This window comes from Lolium perenne, chromosome 7 (genome assembly GCF_019359855.2).
Source record: "Lolium perenne isolate Kyuss_39 chromosome 7, Kyuss_2.0, whole genome shotgun sequence".
NCBI classification, from domain to species: Eukaryota; Viridiplantae; Streptophyta; class Magnoliopsida; order Poales; family Poaceae; genus Lolium; species Lolium perenne.
The window spans coordinates 238881220-238900038 of NC_067250.2; the positions used below are offsets into that span (position 1 = coordinate 238881220).

Here is an 18819-nt window from a genome sequence, read left to right on the forward strand (position 1 = left end):
GCATAATCAATTTTATTAGTTGTAGTGGGAGCAAATTCAACAAAGTAGCTATCATTATTATTCTCATCATCAAATATAGGAGGCATATTGTAATCATAATCAAATTTATCCTCCATAACAGGCGGTACTAAAAGACCAATATCATTATAATCATCATATATGGGAGGCATATCATAATCAACATAAACGTTCTCCTCAATACCCGGAGGACTAAAGAGATCATTTTCATCAAAACCGACCTCCCCAAGCTTAAATTCTTCCATAGCATTAGCAACAATAGTGTTCAAAGCATTCATACTGATAACATTCCCATTAGCATGCATAAGTTCCATGGGTTTTTTAATTTTCTCTTCAAACACATCATGTCCTAATTCAAGATAAAGTTCATAAAGATCTCTCATTTTGTTGTTGTCTTCCATTAAGCCTTACTAGTGTAAAACAAGAAACCAAAAGATGCAATTGCAGGATCTAAAGGAAATAGCTTCGAGCACACACACAACGGCAACAGAAAAGTACTTATTACCTGGGACCGAAGTATGAATGCCTTTTACCTTTCCTCCCCGGCAACGGCGCCAGAAAAGTGCTTGATGTCTACGGGTGCTTCTATTCTTGTAGACAGTGTTGGGCCTTCAAGAGCAGAGGTTTGTAGAACAGCAGCAAGTTTCCCTTAAGTGGATCACCCAAGGTTTATCGAACTCAGGGAGGAAGAGGTCAAAGATATCCCTCTCAAGCAACCCTGCAACCACAAAGCAAGAAGTCTCTTGTGTCCCCAACAGACCTAATAGGTGCACTAGTTCGGCGAAGAGATAGTGAAATACAGGTGGTATGAATAAGTATGAGCTTGAGTAACGGCGCTTAAAAGTGCTTCTTTGGCGGCGGCGTGCGATTGATGGTAGTAATATTGCAGAAGTAAACATGTAATGTAACGTAAACAAGCAAAGCGATAGCGATATTTAGGAACAAGGCCTAGGGATCATACTTTCACTAGTGGACACTCTCAACATTGATCACATAACAGAATAAATAAATAGATGCTAGACTCTACACCCTCTTGTTGGATGATGAACACCACTAACTGTGTAGGATTACACGAACCCTCAATGCCGGAGTTAACAAGCTCCACAATATTCAATGTTCATATTTAAATAACCTTAGAGTGCATAACAGATCAACATAACCAAACCAAGTATTAACATAGCATGCACACTGTCACCTTCACACTACGAAAGGAGGAATAGATCACATCAATACTATCATAGCAATAGTTAACTTCATGATCTACAAGAGATCACAATCATAGCCTACGCCAAGTACTACACGATGCACACACTGTCACCATTACACCGTGCAGGAGGAATAAACTACTTTAATAACATCACTAGAGTAGCACACAGATAAATTGTGATACAAAACACATTGCAATCATAAAGAGATATAAATAAGCACTTCACTATGCCATTCATAACAGTGAATAAGTATTCTGTGAAATATAGCCTAAGAGACCCACACGGTGCACACACTGTCACCTTTACACACGTGACACAAGGAGTCTCCGGAGATCACATAAGTAAAATCCACTTGACTAGCATAATGACATCTAGATTACAAGCATCATCATATGAATCTCAATCATGTAAGGCAGCTCATGAGATTATTGTATTGAAGCACATAGGAGAGAGATGAACCACATAGCTACCGGTACAGCCCCGAACCTCGATGGAGAACTACTCCCTCCTCATGGGAGACAACAGCGTTGATGAAGATGGCGGTGGTGTTGATGGAGAAGCCTTCCGGGGGCACTTCCCCGTCCCGGCGGCGTGCCGGAACAGAGACTCCTGTCCCCCAGATCTTGGCTTCGCGATGGCGGCGGCTCTGGAAGGTTTTCTCTGGTTTCGTCGAACATGGTAGGGTTTTCGCGATGGAGACTTTAAGTAGGCGGAAGGGCAAGGTCGGTGGAGTCCTGGTGGGGCCACACACTAGGCCGGCGCGGCCAGGGCTTGGGCCGCGTCGCCCTACTGTGTCCCCACCTCGTGGCCCCACTTCGTTTCCCCTTCGGACTTCTGGAAGCTTCGTGGAAAAATAGGACCCTGGGCGTTGATTTCGTCCGATTCCGAGAATATTTCCTTACTAGGATTTCTGAAACCAAAAACAGCAGAACAAGAATCGCCCTTCGGCATCTCGTCAATAGGTTAGTTCCGGAAAACGCATAATAATGACATAAAGTATGCATAAAACATGTAGATATCATCAATAATGTGGCATGGAACATAAGAAATTATCGATACGTCGGAGACGTATCAAGTCGCTATGCATGTTCGTCTTGTCTGAAGTAAGGGCGATTTTCATGATCAAATGGTTTGAGTATGCATATTGTTAGAGAAGAACATTGTGCCGCTAACTAAAGCCATGATCCATGGTGGAAGTTTCAGTTTGGACACTAATCCTCAATCTCTTATGAGAATATTATCTATTGTTGAATGCTTATGCATTAAAGAGGAGTCCATTATCTGTTGTCTATGTTGTCCCGGTATGGATGTCTAAGTTGAGAATAATCAAAAGCGAGAAATCCAATGCGAACTTTCTCCTTAGACCTTTGTACAGGCGGCATAGAGGTACCCCTTTGTGACACTTGGTTGAAACATATGTTATGCAATGATAATCCGTGTTAATCCAAGCTAATTAGGACAAGGTGCGAGCACTATTGGTATTCTATTCATGAGGCTTGCAACTTATAGGATGTCTTATACATAACACATATGATTTATTACTACCGTTGACAAAAGTGTTTCTATGTTTTCAAAATAAAAGCTCTAGCACAAAAATAGTAATCCATGCTTCCCTCTGTGAAGGGCCATTCTTCTACTTTATTGTTGAGTCAGTTTACCTCTTTCTTTCTATCCTAGAAGCAAACACTTGTGTAAACTGTGTGCATTGATTCTTACATGTTTACCTATTGCACTTGTTATATTACTTTATGTTGACAATTATCCATGAGATATACATGTTACAAGTTGAAAGCAATTGCTGAAACTTAATCATCCTTTGTGTTGCTTCAATGCCTTTTACTTTGAATCTATTGCTTTATGAGTTAACTCTTATGCAAGTCTTATTGATGCTTGTCTTGAAAGTACTATTCATGAAAAGTCTTTGCTATATGATTCAGTTGTTTACTCATTGTCTTTACCATTGCTTCGAATCGCTGCATTCATCTCATATGCTTTACAATAGTATTGATCAAGATTATGATAGCATGTCACTTCAGAAATTATCCTTGTTATCGTTTACCTACTCAAGGGCGAGTAGGAACTAAGCTTGGGGATGCTTGATACGTCCCAAACGTATCTATAATTTCTTATGTTCCATGCTACTTTTATGATGATACACACATGTTTTATACACACTTTATGTCATTATTATGCATTTTCCGGAACTAACCTATTGACAAGATGCCGAAGTGCCAGTTCCTGTTTTCTGCTGTTTTTTGGTTTCAGAAATCCTAGTAAGGAAATATTCTCGGAATTGGACGAAATCAACGCCTAGTATCTTATTTTTCCACGAAGCTTCCAGAACACCGGAGAGAGACCAGAGGGGAGCCAGGGGGCCCCACATGCCAGGGCGGCGCGGCCAAGGGGTGGGGCGCGCCCCCCTATTGTGTGGCCCCACCAGGGCCCCTCCGAGGCTGCCCTTCCGCCTACTTAAGGACTCCGTCGCGAAAACCCTAAAGGAATAAGCCACGATACGAGAAAAGTTCCAGAGCCACCGCCATCGCGAAGCCAAGATTCGGGGGACAGAAGTCTCTGTTCCGGCACGCCGCCGGGACGGGGAAGTGCCCCCGGAAGGCATCTCCACCGCCATCTTCACCGCCATCGCTGTCTCCATGATGAGGAGGGAGTAGTTCTCCACCGAGGCTGAGGGCTCTACCGTAGCTATGTGGTTCATCTCTCTCTCCCATGTGATCTTTATGTGATCATGAGCTTTATGATCTAGTTGAATATCATCTATGTGCTACTCTAGTGATGTTATTAAAGTAGTCTATTCCTCCTTCATGATATAATGTGGACAGTGTGTGCATCATGTAGTACTTGGCGTAGGTTATGATCATGATCTCTTGTAGATTGTGAAGTTAACTATTACTATGATAGTACTGATGTGGTCTATTCCCCCTTTCATAGCTAATGTTGACAGGCGCATGCTATGTTAGTACTCTGTATAATTGCGTTGGCCTATCATGCACTCTAAGGTTATTTGAATATGAACATCGAATGTTGTGGAGCTTGTTAACTCCGGCATTGAGGTGCTCTTGTAGCCCTACACAATGAATGGTGTTTGTCATCCAACAAGAGAGTGTAGAGAAAGTAGTATTTGTTTATTCAGTTATGTGATCAATGTTGAGAGTGTCCACTAGTGAAAGTATGATCCCTAGGCCTTGTTTCCAAGCACTGAAACTCCGTTTATTTACTGCTCTGTTGCATGTTTACTCGCTGTCATCTTTATTTCAGATTGCTATTACCACTCATATTCATCCATATTACTTGTATTTCACTATCTCTTCGCCGAACTAGTGCACCTATACATCTGACAAGTGTATTAGGTGTGTTGGGGACACAAGAGACTTCTTGTATCGTGATTGCAGAGTTGCTTGAGAGGGATATCTTTGACCTCTTCCTCCCTGAGTTCGATAAACCTTGGGTGATTCACTTAAGAGAAACTTGCTGCTGTTCTACAAACCTCTGCTCTTGGAGGCCTGATACGTCTCAAACGTATCTATAATTTCTTATGTTCCATGCTAGTTTTATGACAATACCTACATGTTTTGTTCACACTTTATATCGTTTTGATGCGTTTTCCGGAACTAACCTATTGACGAGATGCCGAAGGGCCAGTTGTTGTTTCTGCTGTTTTTGGTTTCAGAAATCCTAGTAAGGAAATATTCTCGGAATCGGACGAAATCAATGCCCAACATCCTATTTCAGATTGCTATTACCACTCATATTCATCCATATTACTTGTATTTCACTATCTCTTCGCCGAACTAGTGCACCTATACATCTGACAAGTGTATTAGGTGTGTTGGAGACACAAGAGACTTCTTGTATCGTGATTGCAGAGTTGCTTGAGAGGGATATCTTTGACCTCTTCCTCCCTGAGTTCGATAAACCTTGGGTGATTCACTTAAGGGAAACTTGCTGCTGTTCTACAAACCTCTGCTCTAGGAGGCCTGATACGTCTCAAACGTATCTATAATTTCTTATGTTCCATGCTAGTTTTATGACAATACCTACATGTTTTGTTCACACTTTATATCGTTTTGATGCGTTTTTCGTAACTAACCTATTGACGAGATGCCGAAGGGCCAGTTGCAGTTTTCTGCTGTTTTTGGTTTCAGAAATCCTAGTAAGGAAATATTCTCGGAATCGGACGAAATCAATGCCCAGCATCCTATTTTTCCACGAAGCTTCCAGAACACCCGAGAGCCAGCAGAGGGGGGCCACAGGGCCACCAGATGACAGTGGTGGCACAGCCTGTGGCTCCGGGCCGCGCCCCCCTATTGTGTCACCGCCTCGTCAGCCTTCCGACTCCGCCTCTTCGCCTATTTAAAGGTCCCTGACCTAAATCTTCGATACGGAAAAGCCACGGTACGAGAAACCTTCCAGAGCCATCGCCATCGCGAAGCCAAGATCTGGGGGATAGGAGTCTCTGTTCCGGCACGCTGCCGGGACGGGGAAGTGCCCCCGGAAGGCTTCTCCATCGACACCACCGCCATCTTCATCAACGCTGCTGTCTCCCATGAGGAGGGAGTAGTTCTCCATCGATGCTAAGGGCTGTACCGGTAGCTATGTGGTTAATCTCTCTCCTATGTACTTCAATACAATGATCTCATGAGCTGCCTTACATGATTGAGATTCATATGAGTTTTGTATCACTATTAGTCTATGTGCTACTCTCGTGATGTTATTAAAGTAGTCTATTCCTCCTTCACGGTGTAATGGTGACAGTGTGTGCATCGTGTAGTACTTGGCGTAGGTTATGATCATAATCTCTTGTAGGTTATGGAGTTAATTATTACTATGATAGTATTGATGTGATTTATTCCCCCTTCATAGTGTAAAGGTGACAGTGTGTATGCTATGTTAGTACTCGGTTTAAATTGCAAAGATCTATTATGCTCTAAAGGTTACTTAAATATGAATGTCGAATGTTGTGGAGCTTGTTAACTCCGGCATTGAGGTGCTCTTGTAGCTCTACACAACGAATGGTGTTCATTATCAAACAAGAGTATATGTAGCACAAAGGAAGAGAACTTATTTATTTATGTGATCAATGTTGAGAGTGTCCACTAGTGAAAGTATGATCCCTAGGCCTTGTTCCTAAATACTGCTATCGCTGCTTGTTTACTGTTCTGTTACATGTTTACTTCCTGCAATATTACTACCATCAACTGCACGCCAGCAAGCACTTTTCTGGCGTCGTTACTACTGCTCATATTCATCCATACTACTTGTATTTCACTATCTCTTCGCCGAACTAGTGCACCTATACATCTGACAAGTGTATTAGGTGTGTTGGGGACACAAGAGACTTCTCGTATCGTGATTGCAGGGTTGCTTGAGAGGGATATCTTTGACCTCTTCCTCCCTGAGTTCGATAAACCTTGGGTGATCCACTGAAGGGAAACTTGCTGCTGTTCTACAAACCTCTGCTCTTGGAGGCCCAACACTGTCTACAAGAATAGAAGCACCCGTAGACATCAAGCACTTTTCTGGCGCCGTTGCCGGGGAGGAAAGGTAAAAAGGCACTCATACTCCGGTCCCAGGTAACTAAGTACTTTTCTGTTGCCGTTGTGTGTGTGCTCGAAGCTATTTCCTTTAGATCCTGCAATTGCATCTTTTTGTTACTTGTTTTACACAAGTTTGGCTTAATGGAAAACAACAACACAATGAGAGATCTTTATGAACTTTATCTTGAATTAGGACATGATGTGTTTGAAGAGAGAATTAAAAAACCCATGGAACTTTATATGTATGCTAATGGGAATGTTATTAGTATGAATGCTTTGAACACCATTGTTGCTAATGCTATGGAAAATTCTAAGCTTGGGGAGGTCGGTTTTGATGAAAATGATCTCTTTAGCCCTCCGGGTATTGAGGAGAAAGTTTATGTTGATTATGATATGCCTCCCATATATGATGATTATAATGATAGTGGTCTTTTGGTGCCGCCTACTATGGAGGATAAAGTTTATTATGATTATACTATGCCTCCTACACTTGATGAGAATAATAATGATAGCTACTTTGTTGAATTTGCTCCCACTACAACTAATAAAATCGATTATGCTTATGTGGAGAGTAATAATTTTATGCATATAGCTCATGATAAGAATGTTTCATGTGATAGTTATATTGTTGAATTTGTTCATGATGCTACTGAAAGTTATTATGAGAGAGGAAAATATGGTTGTAGAAATTTTCATGTTACTAAAATACCTCTCTTTTTGCTGAAAATCTTGAAGTTACACTTGTTTTATCTTTCTATGCTTGTTGCATTATGCTTCATGAATTTATTTGTGTACAAGATTCCTTTTCATAGGAAGTGGGTTAGACTTAAAAGTGTTTCTAATTTTCTTCTTGATGCTCTCTTTTGCTTCAACTCTTATTTCTTGCGCGAGCATCATTAAAATTGCTGAGCCCATCTTAATGGCTATAAAGAAAGAACTTCTTGGGAGATAACTCATGTGTTTATTTTACTACAGTACTTTTGTTTTATATTTGAGTCTTGGAAGTTGCTACTACTGTAGCAACCTCTCCTTATCTTATTTTATTGCATTGTTGTGCCAAGTAAAGTCTTTGATAGTAAAGTCAATACTAGATTTGGATTACTGCGCAGAAACAGATTTCTTGCTATCACAAATTTGGGTATGGTTCTCTGTAGGTAACTCAGAAAAATCTGCCAATTTACGTGCGCGATCCTCATATATGTACGCAACTTTCATTCAATTTGAGCATTTTCATCTGAGCAAGTCCAGTGCCTCTAAAAAATTCGTCTTTACGGACTGTTCTGTTTTGACAGATTCTGCCTTTTATTTCGCATTGCCTCTTTTGCTGTGTTGGATGGATTTCTTTGTTCCATTGACTTCCAGTAGCTTTGGGCAATGTCCAGAAGTGTTAAGAATGATTGTGTCACCTCTGAACATGTGAAATTTTTGATTATGCACTAACCCTCTAATGAGTTTGTTTCGAGTTTGGTGTGGAGGAAGTTTTCAAGGGTCAAGAGAGGAGGATGATATACTATGATCAAGAAGAGTGAAGAGTCTAAGCTTGGGGATGCCCCCGTGGTTCATCCCTGCATATTTCAAGAAGACTCAAGCATCTAAGCTTGGGGATGCCCAAGGCATCCCCTTCTTCATCAACAATTTATCAGGTTTCTTCTCTTGAAACTATATTTTTATTCGGTCACATCTTATGTACTTTACTTGGAGCGTCTGTTTGTTTTGTTTTGTTTGAATAAATTCATGCTTGTGTGGGAGAGAGACACGCTCCGCTGTTGCGTATGAACACATGTGTTCTTAGCTTTACTCTTAATGTTCATGGCGAAGGTTGAAACTGCTTCGTTCATTGTTATATGGTTGGAAACAAAAAATGCTTCATGTGGTAATTGGTATAATGTCTTGAATAATTTGATACTTGGCAATTGTTGTGCTCATATGGATCATGTTTAAGCTCTTGCATCATGTACTTTGTACCCATTAATGAAGAACTACATAGAGCTTGTTAAAATTTGGTTTGCATGATTGTTCTCTAGAGTCTAGATATTTTCTGGTTAAGGTGTTTGAACAACAAGGAAGACGATGTAAAGTCTTATAATGCTTACAATATGTTCATATGTGAGTCTTGCTGCACCGTTTTATACTTGAGTTTGCTTCAAACAACCTTGCTAGCCTAGCCTTGTATTGAGAGGAATTCTTCTCGTGCATCCAAATCCTTGAGCCAAAAACTACGCCATTTGTGTCCACCATACCTACCTACTACATGGTATTTTTCTGCCATTCCAAGCAAATACTTCATGTGCTACCTTTAAACAATTCAAAAGCTATTATCTCTTATTTGTGTCAATGTTTTATAGCTCATGAGGAAGTATGTGGTGTTTTATCTTTCGATCTTGTCATTTACTTCTGACAGACTTTCACAATGGACTAGTGGCTTCATCCGCTTATCCAATAATTTTGCAAAAAGAGCTGGCGCGGGGTTCCCAGCCCCCAATTAATCAACCTTCATTAATAATTCTCTTCACATGTTTTGCTCTGATTTATCAGTAAGCAACTTAATTTTGCAAATAGACACTCCTCCATGGTATGTGAATGTTGGAAGGCACCCGAGGATTCGGTTAGCCATGGCTTGTGTAAGCAAAAGGTTGGGAGGAGTGTCATCTATAAATAATAAAACTAAAATACATGTGTAAACAAAAGAGAAGAGGGATGATCTACCTTGCTGGTAGAGATAACGTCCTTCATGGGAGCCGCTCTTGAAAGTCTGGTTGATAAGGTAGTTAGAGTACCCATTACCATTTGTTGACAACAGCAAACACCTCTCAAAACTTTATTTGTATGCTCTCTATATGATTTCAAAACTTAAAAAGCTCTAGCACATGACTTAATCCATGCTTCCCTCTGCGAAGGGCCATTCTTTTACTTTATGTTGAGTCAGTTTACCCACTTCTTTCTATCTTAGAAGCAAACACTTGTGTCAACTGTGTGCATTGATTCTTACATGTTTACCTATTGCACTTGTTATATTGCTTTATGTTGACAACTATCCATGAGATATACATGTTACAAGTTGAAAGCAATTGCTGAAATTAATCATCCTTTGTGTTGCTTCAATGCCTTCTACTTTGAATCTATTGCTTTATGAGTAACTCTTATGCAAGTCTTATTGATGCTTGTCTTGAAAGTATTATTCATGAAAAGTCTTTGCTATATGATTCAGTTGTTTAGTCATTGTCTTTACCATTGCTTCGAATCGCTGCATTCAACTCATATGCTTTACAATAATGTTGATCAAGATTATGTTGGTAGCATGTCACTTAAGAAATTATCATTGTTATCGTTTACCTACTCGAGGACGAGTAGGAACTAAGCTTGGGGATGCTTGATACGTCTCAAACGTATCTATAATTTCTTATGTTCCATGCTAGTTTTATGACAATACCTACATGTTTTGTTCACACTTTATATCGTTTTGATGCGTTTTCCGGAACTAACCTATTGACGAGATGCCGAAGGGCCAGTTGCTGTTTTCTGCTGTTTTTGGTTTCAGAAATCCTAGTAAGGAAATATTCTCGGAATCGGACGAAATCAATGCCCAGCATCCTATTTTTCCACGAAGCTTCCAGAACACCCGAGAGCCAGTAGAGGGGGGCCACAGGGCCACCAGATGACAGGGTGGCGCGGCCAGGGCCTGGGCCGCGCCCCCCTATTGTGTCACTGCCTCGTTAGCCTTCCGACTCCGCCTCTTCGCCTATTTAAAGGTCCCTGACCTAAATCTTCGATACGGAAAAGCCACGGTACGAGAAACCTTCCAGAGCCGCCGCCATCGCGAAGCCAAGATTTGGGGGACAGGAGTCTCTGTTCCGGCACGCTGCCGAGACGGGGAAGTGCCCCCGGAAGGTTTCTCCATCGACACCACCGCCATCTTCATCAACGCTGCTGTCTCCCATGAGGAGGGAGTAGTTCTCCATTGAGGCTAAGGGCTGTACCGGTAGCTATGTGGTTAATCTCTCTCCTATGTACTTCAATACAATGATCTCATGAGCTGCCTTACATGATTGAGATTCATATGAGTTTTGTATCACTATTAGTCTATGTGCTACTCTTGTGATGTTATTAAAGTAGTCTATTCCTCCTTCACGGTGTAATGGTGACAGTGTGTGCATCGTGTAGTACTTGGCGTAGGTTATGATCATAATCTCTTGTAGGTTATGGAGTTAATTATTACTATGATAGTATTGATGTGATTTATTCCCCCTTCATAGTGTAAAGGTGACAGTGTGTATGCTATGTTAGTACTCGGTTTAAATTGCAAAGATCTATTATGCTCTAAAGGTTACTTAAATATGAATGTCGAATGTTGTGGAGCTTGTTAACTCCGGCATTGAGGTGCTCTTGTAGCCCTACACAACGAATGATGTTCATTATCAAACAAGAGTATATGTAGCACAAAGGAAGAGAACTTATTTATTTATGTGATCAATGTTGAGAGTGTCCACTAGTGAAAGTATGGTCCCTAGGCCTTGTTTCCAAATACTGCAATCATCGCTTGTTTACTGTTTTACTGCATCTTTACTTCCTGCAATATTACTACCATCAACTGCACGCCAGCAAGCACTTTTCTGGCGTCGTTACTACTGCTCATATTCATCCATACTACTTGTATTTCACTATCTCTTCGCCGAACTAGTGCACCTATACATCTGAACAAGTGTATTAGGTGTGTTGGGGACACAAGAGACTTCTTGTATCGTGATTGCAGGGTTGCTTGAGAGGGATATCTTTGACCTCTTCCTCCCTGAGTTCGATAAACCTTGGGTGATCCACTTAAGGGAAACTTGCTGCTGTTTTACAAACCTCTGCTCTTGGAGGCCCAACACTGTCTACAAGAATAGAAGCACCCGTAGACATAAAGGCCCAACACTGTCTACAGGAATAGAAGCGTGTGTAGACATCAGTTCCCTCGTTTGGTTCCAGCCAGCAGAAACCTGCAAATTGGTGGGTTGGCTGCTATCTGCTGGGCCATTTGGAAGCTGAGAAATAGAGCTTGTTTTGAGAACAAACTCATCAAATCTCCTAATGAACTAATCAGTTTCTCTGTTGTTTTTACGAACTACTGGGAAGGTCTACATAACCCATCTGATGCAGAAAACATCGAGGCTGGTGCTGATGGTCTCCTCCGGCTTGCTGCTGGTGCCGCTGCCACACCATCGTCGTCGTGAGAGAGGCGAAGTGCCAGAGGAATTCTTCGCTTGCCAGATGAAGCAATGGTAGATCCTGACGAGGACAACATGGAGACATATGGTGATGGTGCATAGTTCTACCTGCCGATGCTGATGCTGGGTCCCTTCCTTCTCTGGTGATGGTGCAATTAGCTGTAATCTCTCTAAAACGCTAGTAGTAGGCGGCGATCCTCCTCCTGCTCGTTTTCTTTCTGTTTTTGTCCACCAGAACAACTGCTGTGTGTTTTCGTTATCCCTTGATAATAAAAATTGATCCAGAAAGGGATCGCTTGGAAAAAAACAGAATCAAATCGTTGGCCTTATTAAGAGCATCTCTAGCAGAGCCTGAAAACATGCCAGAACCGAAAAATAACCGAGAAATGGCGCAGAACAGAGCCTGAAAACGAGGCAAAACCGAATTTTTTTTCAGTCCGAACAGAGAAACCCAACTCGGCCCCTATTTGTAGGGGGCAAAGTGCCGAACTGAACGCTGAACTGTACTCCTAGTGCTGTTTTGGCGGGCTGAAACTTCAGCTCCAAACAGTGCACTTCCGCCGGAATCCAACTAAATTCGCCGGAATCCAACCAAGTTCCGGCGAGCTCGCGATGGCATGGTGCGGCGCGCGGTGGGGCGAGCTTGCTGCGGTGTGGAACGGCGCGAGGCAGCGCGAGCTTGTGGGCAGCGTGAGCTCGCTGCGGGGTGGCTCGGGGCGGAGCGAGCGTGTCCGGGAGGGGCGTCGCGGGGGCTGAGACGGGCGAGGCCGGGGTGGGGCGGCGATGTGCGCGAGGCGAGGCCGGAGCGGGGTTGAGCTGGGGTGGGTCGGCACCGTCGGAGCCGGGGCGGGGTGGCGCTGCGTGGGCGGAGCCGGGGCGGGGCGGCGCGACACGGGAGGGTCCGGGGGCGGCGCGGGCGGGGCGGAGCCGAAGCAGGGTGGCCGGACGTGGGTGATGGAGCAAGGAAGAAGAAGAAGGAGGAGGAAAGAAAAAAGGGGCTCTGACATGTGGGTCCAGTGGCATATTTAGGAATTTTTTTTTCAGTTTTTTTTACGGGTTCTGATCTGCACCGACCATTTTTCGACCCGTAAACACGAGTTCAGTTTTAATTCACGTTTTTACATGCTCTGCTCAAAACCACCAATCGTTCAAAATCATTGGTTTCAGCAGAATGACACAGATATCTGAAGAAAAGATAAACTCGGGGACGAAAATGAAAAATGAACTTCTGAAAAGGGCTCGAAGTGCTCGCCCACCAGGCCGACACCACCTCCACCGGTGCGCTGCTGCCGTTCCCAACACCAAAAAGTACGATTGGAGAGGAGAAGCGGGGCGGTGGAAGCCGACGAGCATCAGGAGGAGACGATGCAGTGGTACTTCGTGGCGGCGCTCCTCACCGTCCTAACCAGCTCGCAGGCAAGCACCCCTAAACCCTCGCCGCCACCGCCTCCCCCTTTTTTTGTCGATTTAATCCCACTGTAGCAAGCCGGATCTCTCTATGAGCGGGGATTGGTTGCGCAATTCGACTGGCGTGCGGATTGGGGTTTCGTGACGAGATGTCGGTAGAGGGCTGTAGGTAGCGGCGGCGGCGGCTTCGATCTGCATTTGTGGTTCTCTGCTTGTGGGCAAATGCGTTTCAGAATAATGGCTGACCGGACCCCTGGAGCGGTTGGAGGGCTTGCAAGATGCGCTCCAACTCTCAGGTTTTCTACCAGCCTGGGAGTTGTACTGAACTAGTACGTTTTAATGGGATGAGGTAGAAGGGGATTGGCTATTGTTGGATTGAAGATGCCCCCTGGCTGTGGGCTGTTGACAAGTTATTGATTCCTTAGTGACTAGAGACTTGATCATGGTCGTTGCGCAGTCGGCCAACATTGAATTGTTTGATTTGGTCTGTTAATTGTAGTTTGCTCATGCTAGTGTTTCTGATTACGTTCCGTATGTGCAGGGCATATGGACCACCCTCTCGCAGAGCGATGGCAAATATAAGTATGACTATGCAACCATTCCATTTCTTGCAGAATTCTTCAAGGTACGTATATTATGTTTCACTGGAATCTTGTGCTTTTGCGATCTTGTCCATAACAATATATCTGTTTTAACCCGTGGCGCAAATAAGTAGAGTAGTAGACCATAATTTTGGGACCTTTACATCTGTTTATCAAGCGGTGCGAACCTGCAGTGTAGGCATGTTCCAGACAATGAATTTCGAACTCTATATCTCGTTATCCTAGGTAGTCCAAACATGTAGGACACAATGATTCATCTATATGATTTCTGATATTTACCCCATCCTCAACGCAGTTGTCAGTATCGAGCTTCTTTCTTTGGAAAGAGTGCCAGTCACCATCACCACCAAGGATGACAAAGGAGTGGAAGAGCGTGCGGCTATATCTGGTTCCTTCAGTCATATACCTCATCCACAACAATGTCCAGTTTGCGACCTTGACCTATGTTGATCCATCTACCTATCAGATATTGGGGAACCTGAAAATTGTCACAACTGGCATTTTGTTCAGGTATGCCGTTTGCCTCTTCATAACAATGTTATGCTTCCTAATACTATGCGTGATATAATCGGTACCTCATTTTCGTGTAGTGCCTGCATTCAGTCTTTCATGTGTCCACCTCAGACTTTGCTTCCTGTTAATAGAACTCAGATTTAGACATTGAGTGCGTACTATCTTCGAAAATAGTCAAACTGATTGAGAATAATTGAGTTGTCAGGAAATTCTGGTATGTTTTGTTCCAAAGAAAGAAAGGGAAAGGAAAGAATTCCCTTCCATATCCCTGCATCTGTTTGAATATTTGTTTTTTCTGGCAATATAATTGTTCCCTGTTTTCTACACTTCGCAATCTGAAAATGCTTATATCCTTTTGTTGGGTTGCATCACAAAGTCAGAGTTTCACCTAATCAGCACATTGTCTTTATGACAATTGAGATATCCAAAATCTTATGTTTGTTTCTCAAAGATTTTTGGGGTCGCAGTTTTTTCTACCTTTATTTGCAAGTTGTTCTATTATGACAAAGTATCTGGTGCATCCCACCCTCAGATCCACAACTGTGCATAATCTACAGAGGTTATAATGTAACCAAGCATTCTGCAAAGTCTGAACACAAAACACAGCATGTACTAGTAAATTGAAATTTCAGTGAATAGCAGCTTTATCTTTTCCAATTTTTTTATTTGTTAACTTTGGTTTCTTTCCCAGTAATAATTGTATTTTTGTTCTGTTTATCCATGGATAAGTCAAATTTAAATTTGGAAATTTGTCTCACTTGTCATCTTTCCGGAATTTTTTCATGACATTCACCTCTTGTTTCGAAGGAAATACACATGGTAGTGCACGTAAAGCATGCTGCACCATATTAATAGATCTAATATGCTACCTAAGTATATTCATTGTGATTGGTGCTTGATTCTTCCTCCCCTTGATTGACTAATGCTATTGGTGACTTGGTCTTTGCTAATTGTGCTAGGCTTGTCTTAAAGAAGAAATTGTCAAATCTACAATGGATGGCAATTATTTTACTGGCTGTGGGAACAACTACAAGCCAGGTTTGTTAATATTGCACTTATTATGATAAATATGTTCATTTGACATTTGTAGTTAAATTCTGTGTATTTAGAATTATACACACAATACTAAGCTATACTTATGTATAGAGTGGTACCGTATGCTTACTTCAGCAACACTTTGATATAGTGGCGTGTTACCACAAGCCCACAAGGCATCCACATGTTAGCATTTAATACTGTGTTGATGGCTAATACTAAGACATTAATACTATAACAAGTTATCTTATCCATGCTTTTAACAAATTTTATTGTTACCTGTTACTATATTTCAAGTACAAAACGAGTAACATGTGTTACAAGGTCTATAGGCATAATATGGGTCAAACTAAATCATGCAGTCTTCAGTTTAGTAATTACGGAGTAGTACATATTAGACTGAATTTCTGGCTCCTCATTTAGTTACTGGCAGTAAGGGTCGAAGCTGATACCAATTCAAATTAATATTTCCCCATTACCCCACTAGATCTCTGCTATTTCTTATATATTAACTATAATTAAGATTGGAAAGGCCGACTTATTAAAGGATTCTTTCTATCAAGGTTTTTTTCCTAGTCAAAAGACTAACAAAATTGTTAACTTATACACTTCGTACTTCTTATTGTCCCTTGCTTATACCTATTAGACTGGATTTCTGGCTTGCTCAGTTACTGGCAATAAGGGTCCAAGCTGATACCAATTCAAATTAATATTTCCGCATTACCCACTAGATCTATGCTATTTTTCCATTACGTTATATATTTACTATAATTGAAGTTGGAAATGCCTACTTATTTAAGGATTCTGTCTATCAAGTTTTTTTTTCTGTGTCAAAAGACTAACAAAATTGTTAGCTCATACACTTTGCTATTTATTGTCCCTACTTATGAATTGAGGCTACTTTGTAACTATTCTGCTCCTTGCAGGTCAAGGGATGTGGAGATGCACCATGCGATTCACTTTTCTCAGCACCATTGCAGGGTTACATGCTTGGGATACTTTCTGCTTGTCTTTCTGCACTAGCTGGAGTCTACACTGAGTACTTAATGAAGAAGAATAGTGATAGTCTGTACTGGCAAAATGTACAATTATATACGTATGTATCTATATCTAGCAAGTCTATTGTCAAGAATTGCATATCCCTAACTCCCATCTCATCACACTCAGCGCCCAGCCGCCTATGCATTGCTTGCACCTATACATGTTCAAGACTATCCCATGAACACTATATATAGTCATCTTATGTGTTGTCAGGTTTGGAGTTATCTTCAACATGGGTTGGCTTGTCTATGGTGACTTCAAGGCTGGATTTGAGATGGGTCCATGGTGGCAGCGTCTTTTTAATGGCTATTCTATCACAACATGGATAGTTGTGTTCAACTTAGGGTCTACTGGTCTGCTAGTCTCATGGCTGATGAAGTATTCAGACAACATAGTTAAGGTGAGATCATCTAAACTATGCATTTCAGCTAAAATTTCAAATTCCGGATCCTTCTCCTAATGCCTGTAGAGTGACATTGTGCATTTTGTGTTTTCATTTACACGTCAATTAGTTGTGTTGCTATTTGTCAGAGAAAACTGGTTGATTTGACCGCCCAATCTCCTTTCGAGAACACTTTGGTTTCCTTTACATCTGTGCCTAAGAAAAAGTAGAATAGGTTAAGAATCCATATTACTAATCTGACCTTGATAGATGGTTATGCTTTTTGTTTACAACACTGTTCCGTGACATTGTGCATTTTGTTTGCATGTCAATTAGTCGTGCTCCTATTTGTCAGAGAAAACTGGTCGATTTGACTGCTCAATCTCCTTTCGAGAACGCTTTAGTTTCCTTTACATCTGTGCCTAAGAAATGTATAATAGGTTAACAATTCATGGTACTAATCTGACCTTTATAATATGATGGCTATGCTTTTTGTTTGATCTTTTTAATTTTATGCACTTGCAATTGAAAAATCATTTCATGTTTCTGTTATAACAGGTGTACTCAACTTCAATGGCCATGCTTTTAACAATGGTTTTGTCTGTATATCTTTTCAATGTGAGGGCTACAGTTCAGGTAGGAGAATGTATTTTTTGTGTCGTGGTCCTTTTGTTTGCTGTCAATTTTAGAATTACACGTTTGGAGGTGGTGGTATATCCCTGGCTATGTATTCATGCTAATACATGTTTATCACCTCTGCTTTGCAGCTTTTCTTGGGCATTCTCATCTGCATAATTTCCCTGCAGATGTATTTTATGCCTGTGCACATGCTAGTCGAATTGCCACAAACATTGCCAGCTACATCAAAGTAGGCATGGTTCACTGTTATCCAACCTGATGATCAGAGTGATAGGGGATTGTATCAAAGGAGCAACATTAGTTGATTATCTTGGGCTCTGCTTTAATCGAGTCATCCCTTGAAAACTTGAGGCTGCAATCTTCAACAGCTTCTGTGGCTATCTTCACGTTGGGGAGAAGCTGAGAAGGTAAATTATCAGTAAGCGAACACGTGATATTAGTGGACAAAAGGCTAATTGCCGTGGGCTTTGCTAATTTGTATTCAGGTGGGGGATGAAGGCTGATCGCTATGTTCTTTATGGCTTTAGAAATGGAAATGTGTCCACATATTCTTCAGTTAGGTCAAAGTGGCTTGCTAACCATGCACTAATTTTGCCATTCACATGGAAGAATACATAGAAGACAAGTGACTGCACTTGAGTTATTACATCTTTGGAGAAGATTTACGTTTCCTTCTGTTGCAGTAATTGTACTCATTAGATGCCTTTATTTTGCTTATACTTGAATGGGGATTCAAACTGGAGTGCCTTACTGGGTAGATCTCATACCGTACATTCCATGTTTTGATAATTCTTGCTTAGCACAGACAAATTATGTGGTTGATATCTTGTTAGATGGTATATTCTGCAAGTAAGCATGTAACTTAGTTACTACTACCTCAGTTCCATATTAACTGTTGCAGATTTGTCTAGATTCTGCAACAGTTAATATGGAACGGAGGAAGTATTACCCTGGTCTTCGAACACCGACGACTGGACATAGGGTATTCCACACGTGCGCATGCTAATGACTCTCTAAGCATAATATAAGGCATCACGCTCCCGTATTTATTCAATTTAGGAACCACTTATACTCTACTGGACCTCTTCTCGGATCCTACTGCTGTAGTGCCTCTTTGTCTTGACCTCGTTGCAAGATTGCAGTAAGTTGGTTTAAGTGTACTTCAAAATGGTGGCCCAGAATCCCCTGAATAGTGTTCCTGGTCTCAAGTAGTCAAAT

The 18819-nt window shown here is 41.7% G+C and overlaps 1 protein-coding gene across 2 annotated transcripts; it reads left to right on the plus strand.

Moving 5' to 3' along the window:
* The first annotated feature begins 13242 nt into the window (after positions 1 to 13242).
* Positions 13243 to 18450, plus strand: LOC127314048 (CMP-sialic acid transporter 1). Of its 2 annotated transcripts, XR_007859311.2 has the most exons (9): positions 13243 to 13398; positions 13931 to 14014; positions 14287 to 14501; positions 15464 to 15542; positions 16466 to 16635; positions 16794 to 16980; positions 17521 to 17598; positions 17730 to 18008; positions 18087 to 18450. XR_007859311.2 is itself a non-coding variant. In XM_051344513.2 (8 exons), the coding sequence occupies exons 1-8, from the start codon at positions 13348 to 13350 to the stop codon at positions 17832 to 17834; spliced, it is 969 nt and encodes a 322-aa protein (XP_051200473.1). In that variant the 5' UTR covers positions 13243 to 13347; the 3' UTR covers positions 17835 to 18450. The 2 variants fall into 2 exon arrangements, 1 of the variants encoding a protein (XP_051200473.1); XM_051344513.2 differs by having other exon boundaries at positions 17730 to 18450.
* Positions 18451 to 18819: the final 369 nt, after the last annotated feature.

Coding starts and splice junctions, on each gene's coding strand:
- LOC127314048 (XM_051344513.2), top strand. CDS start 13,348: ATGCAGTGGTACTTCGTGGCGGCGCTCCTCACCGTCCTAACCAGCTCG. Junction 15,543..16,465: donor TGGGAACAACTACAAGCCAG/GTTTGTTAATAT, acceptor TGCTCCTTGCAG/GTCAAGGGATGTGGAGATGC. Junction 16,636..16,793: donor CAAAATGTACAATTATATAC/GTATGTATCTAT, acceptor ATGTGTTGTCAG/GTTTGGAGTTATCTTCAACA.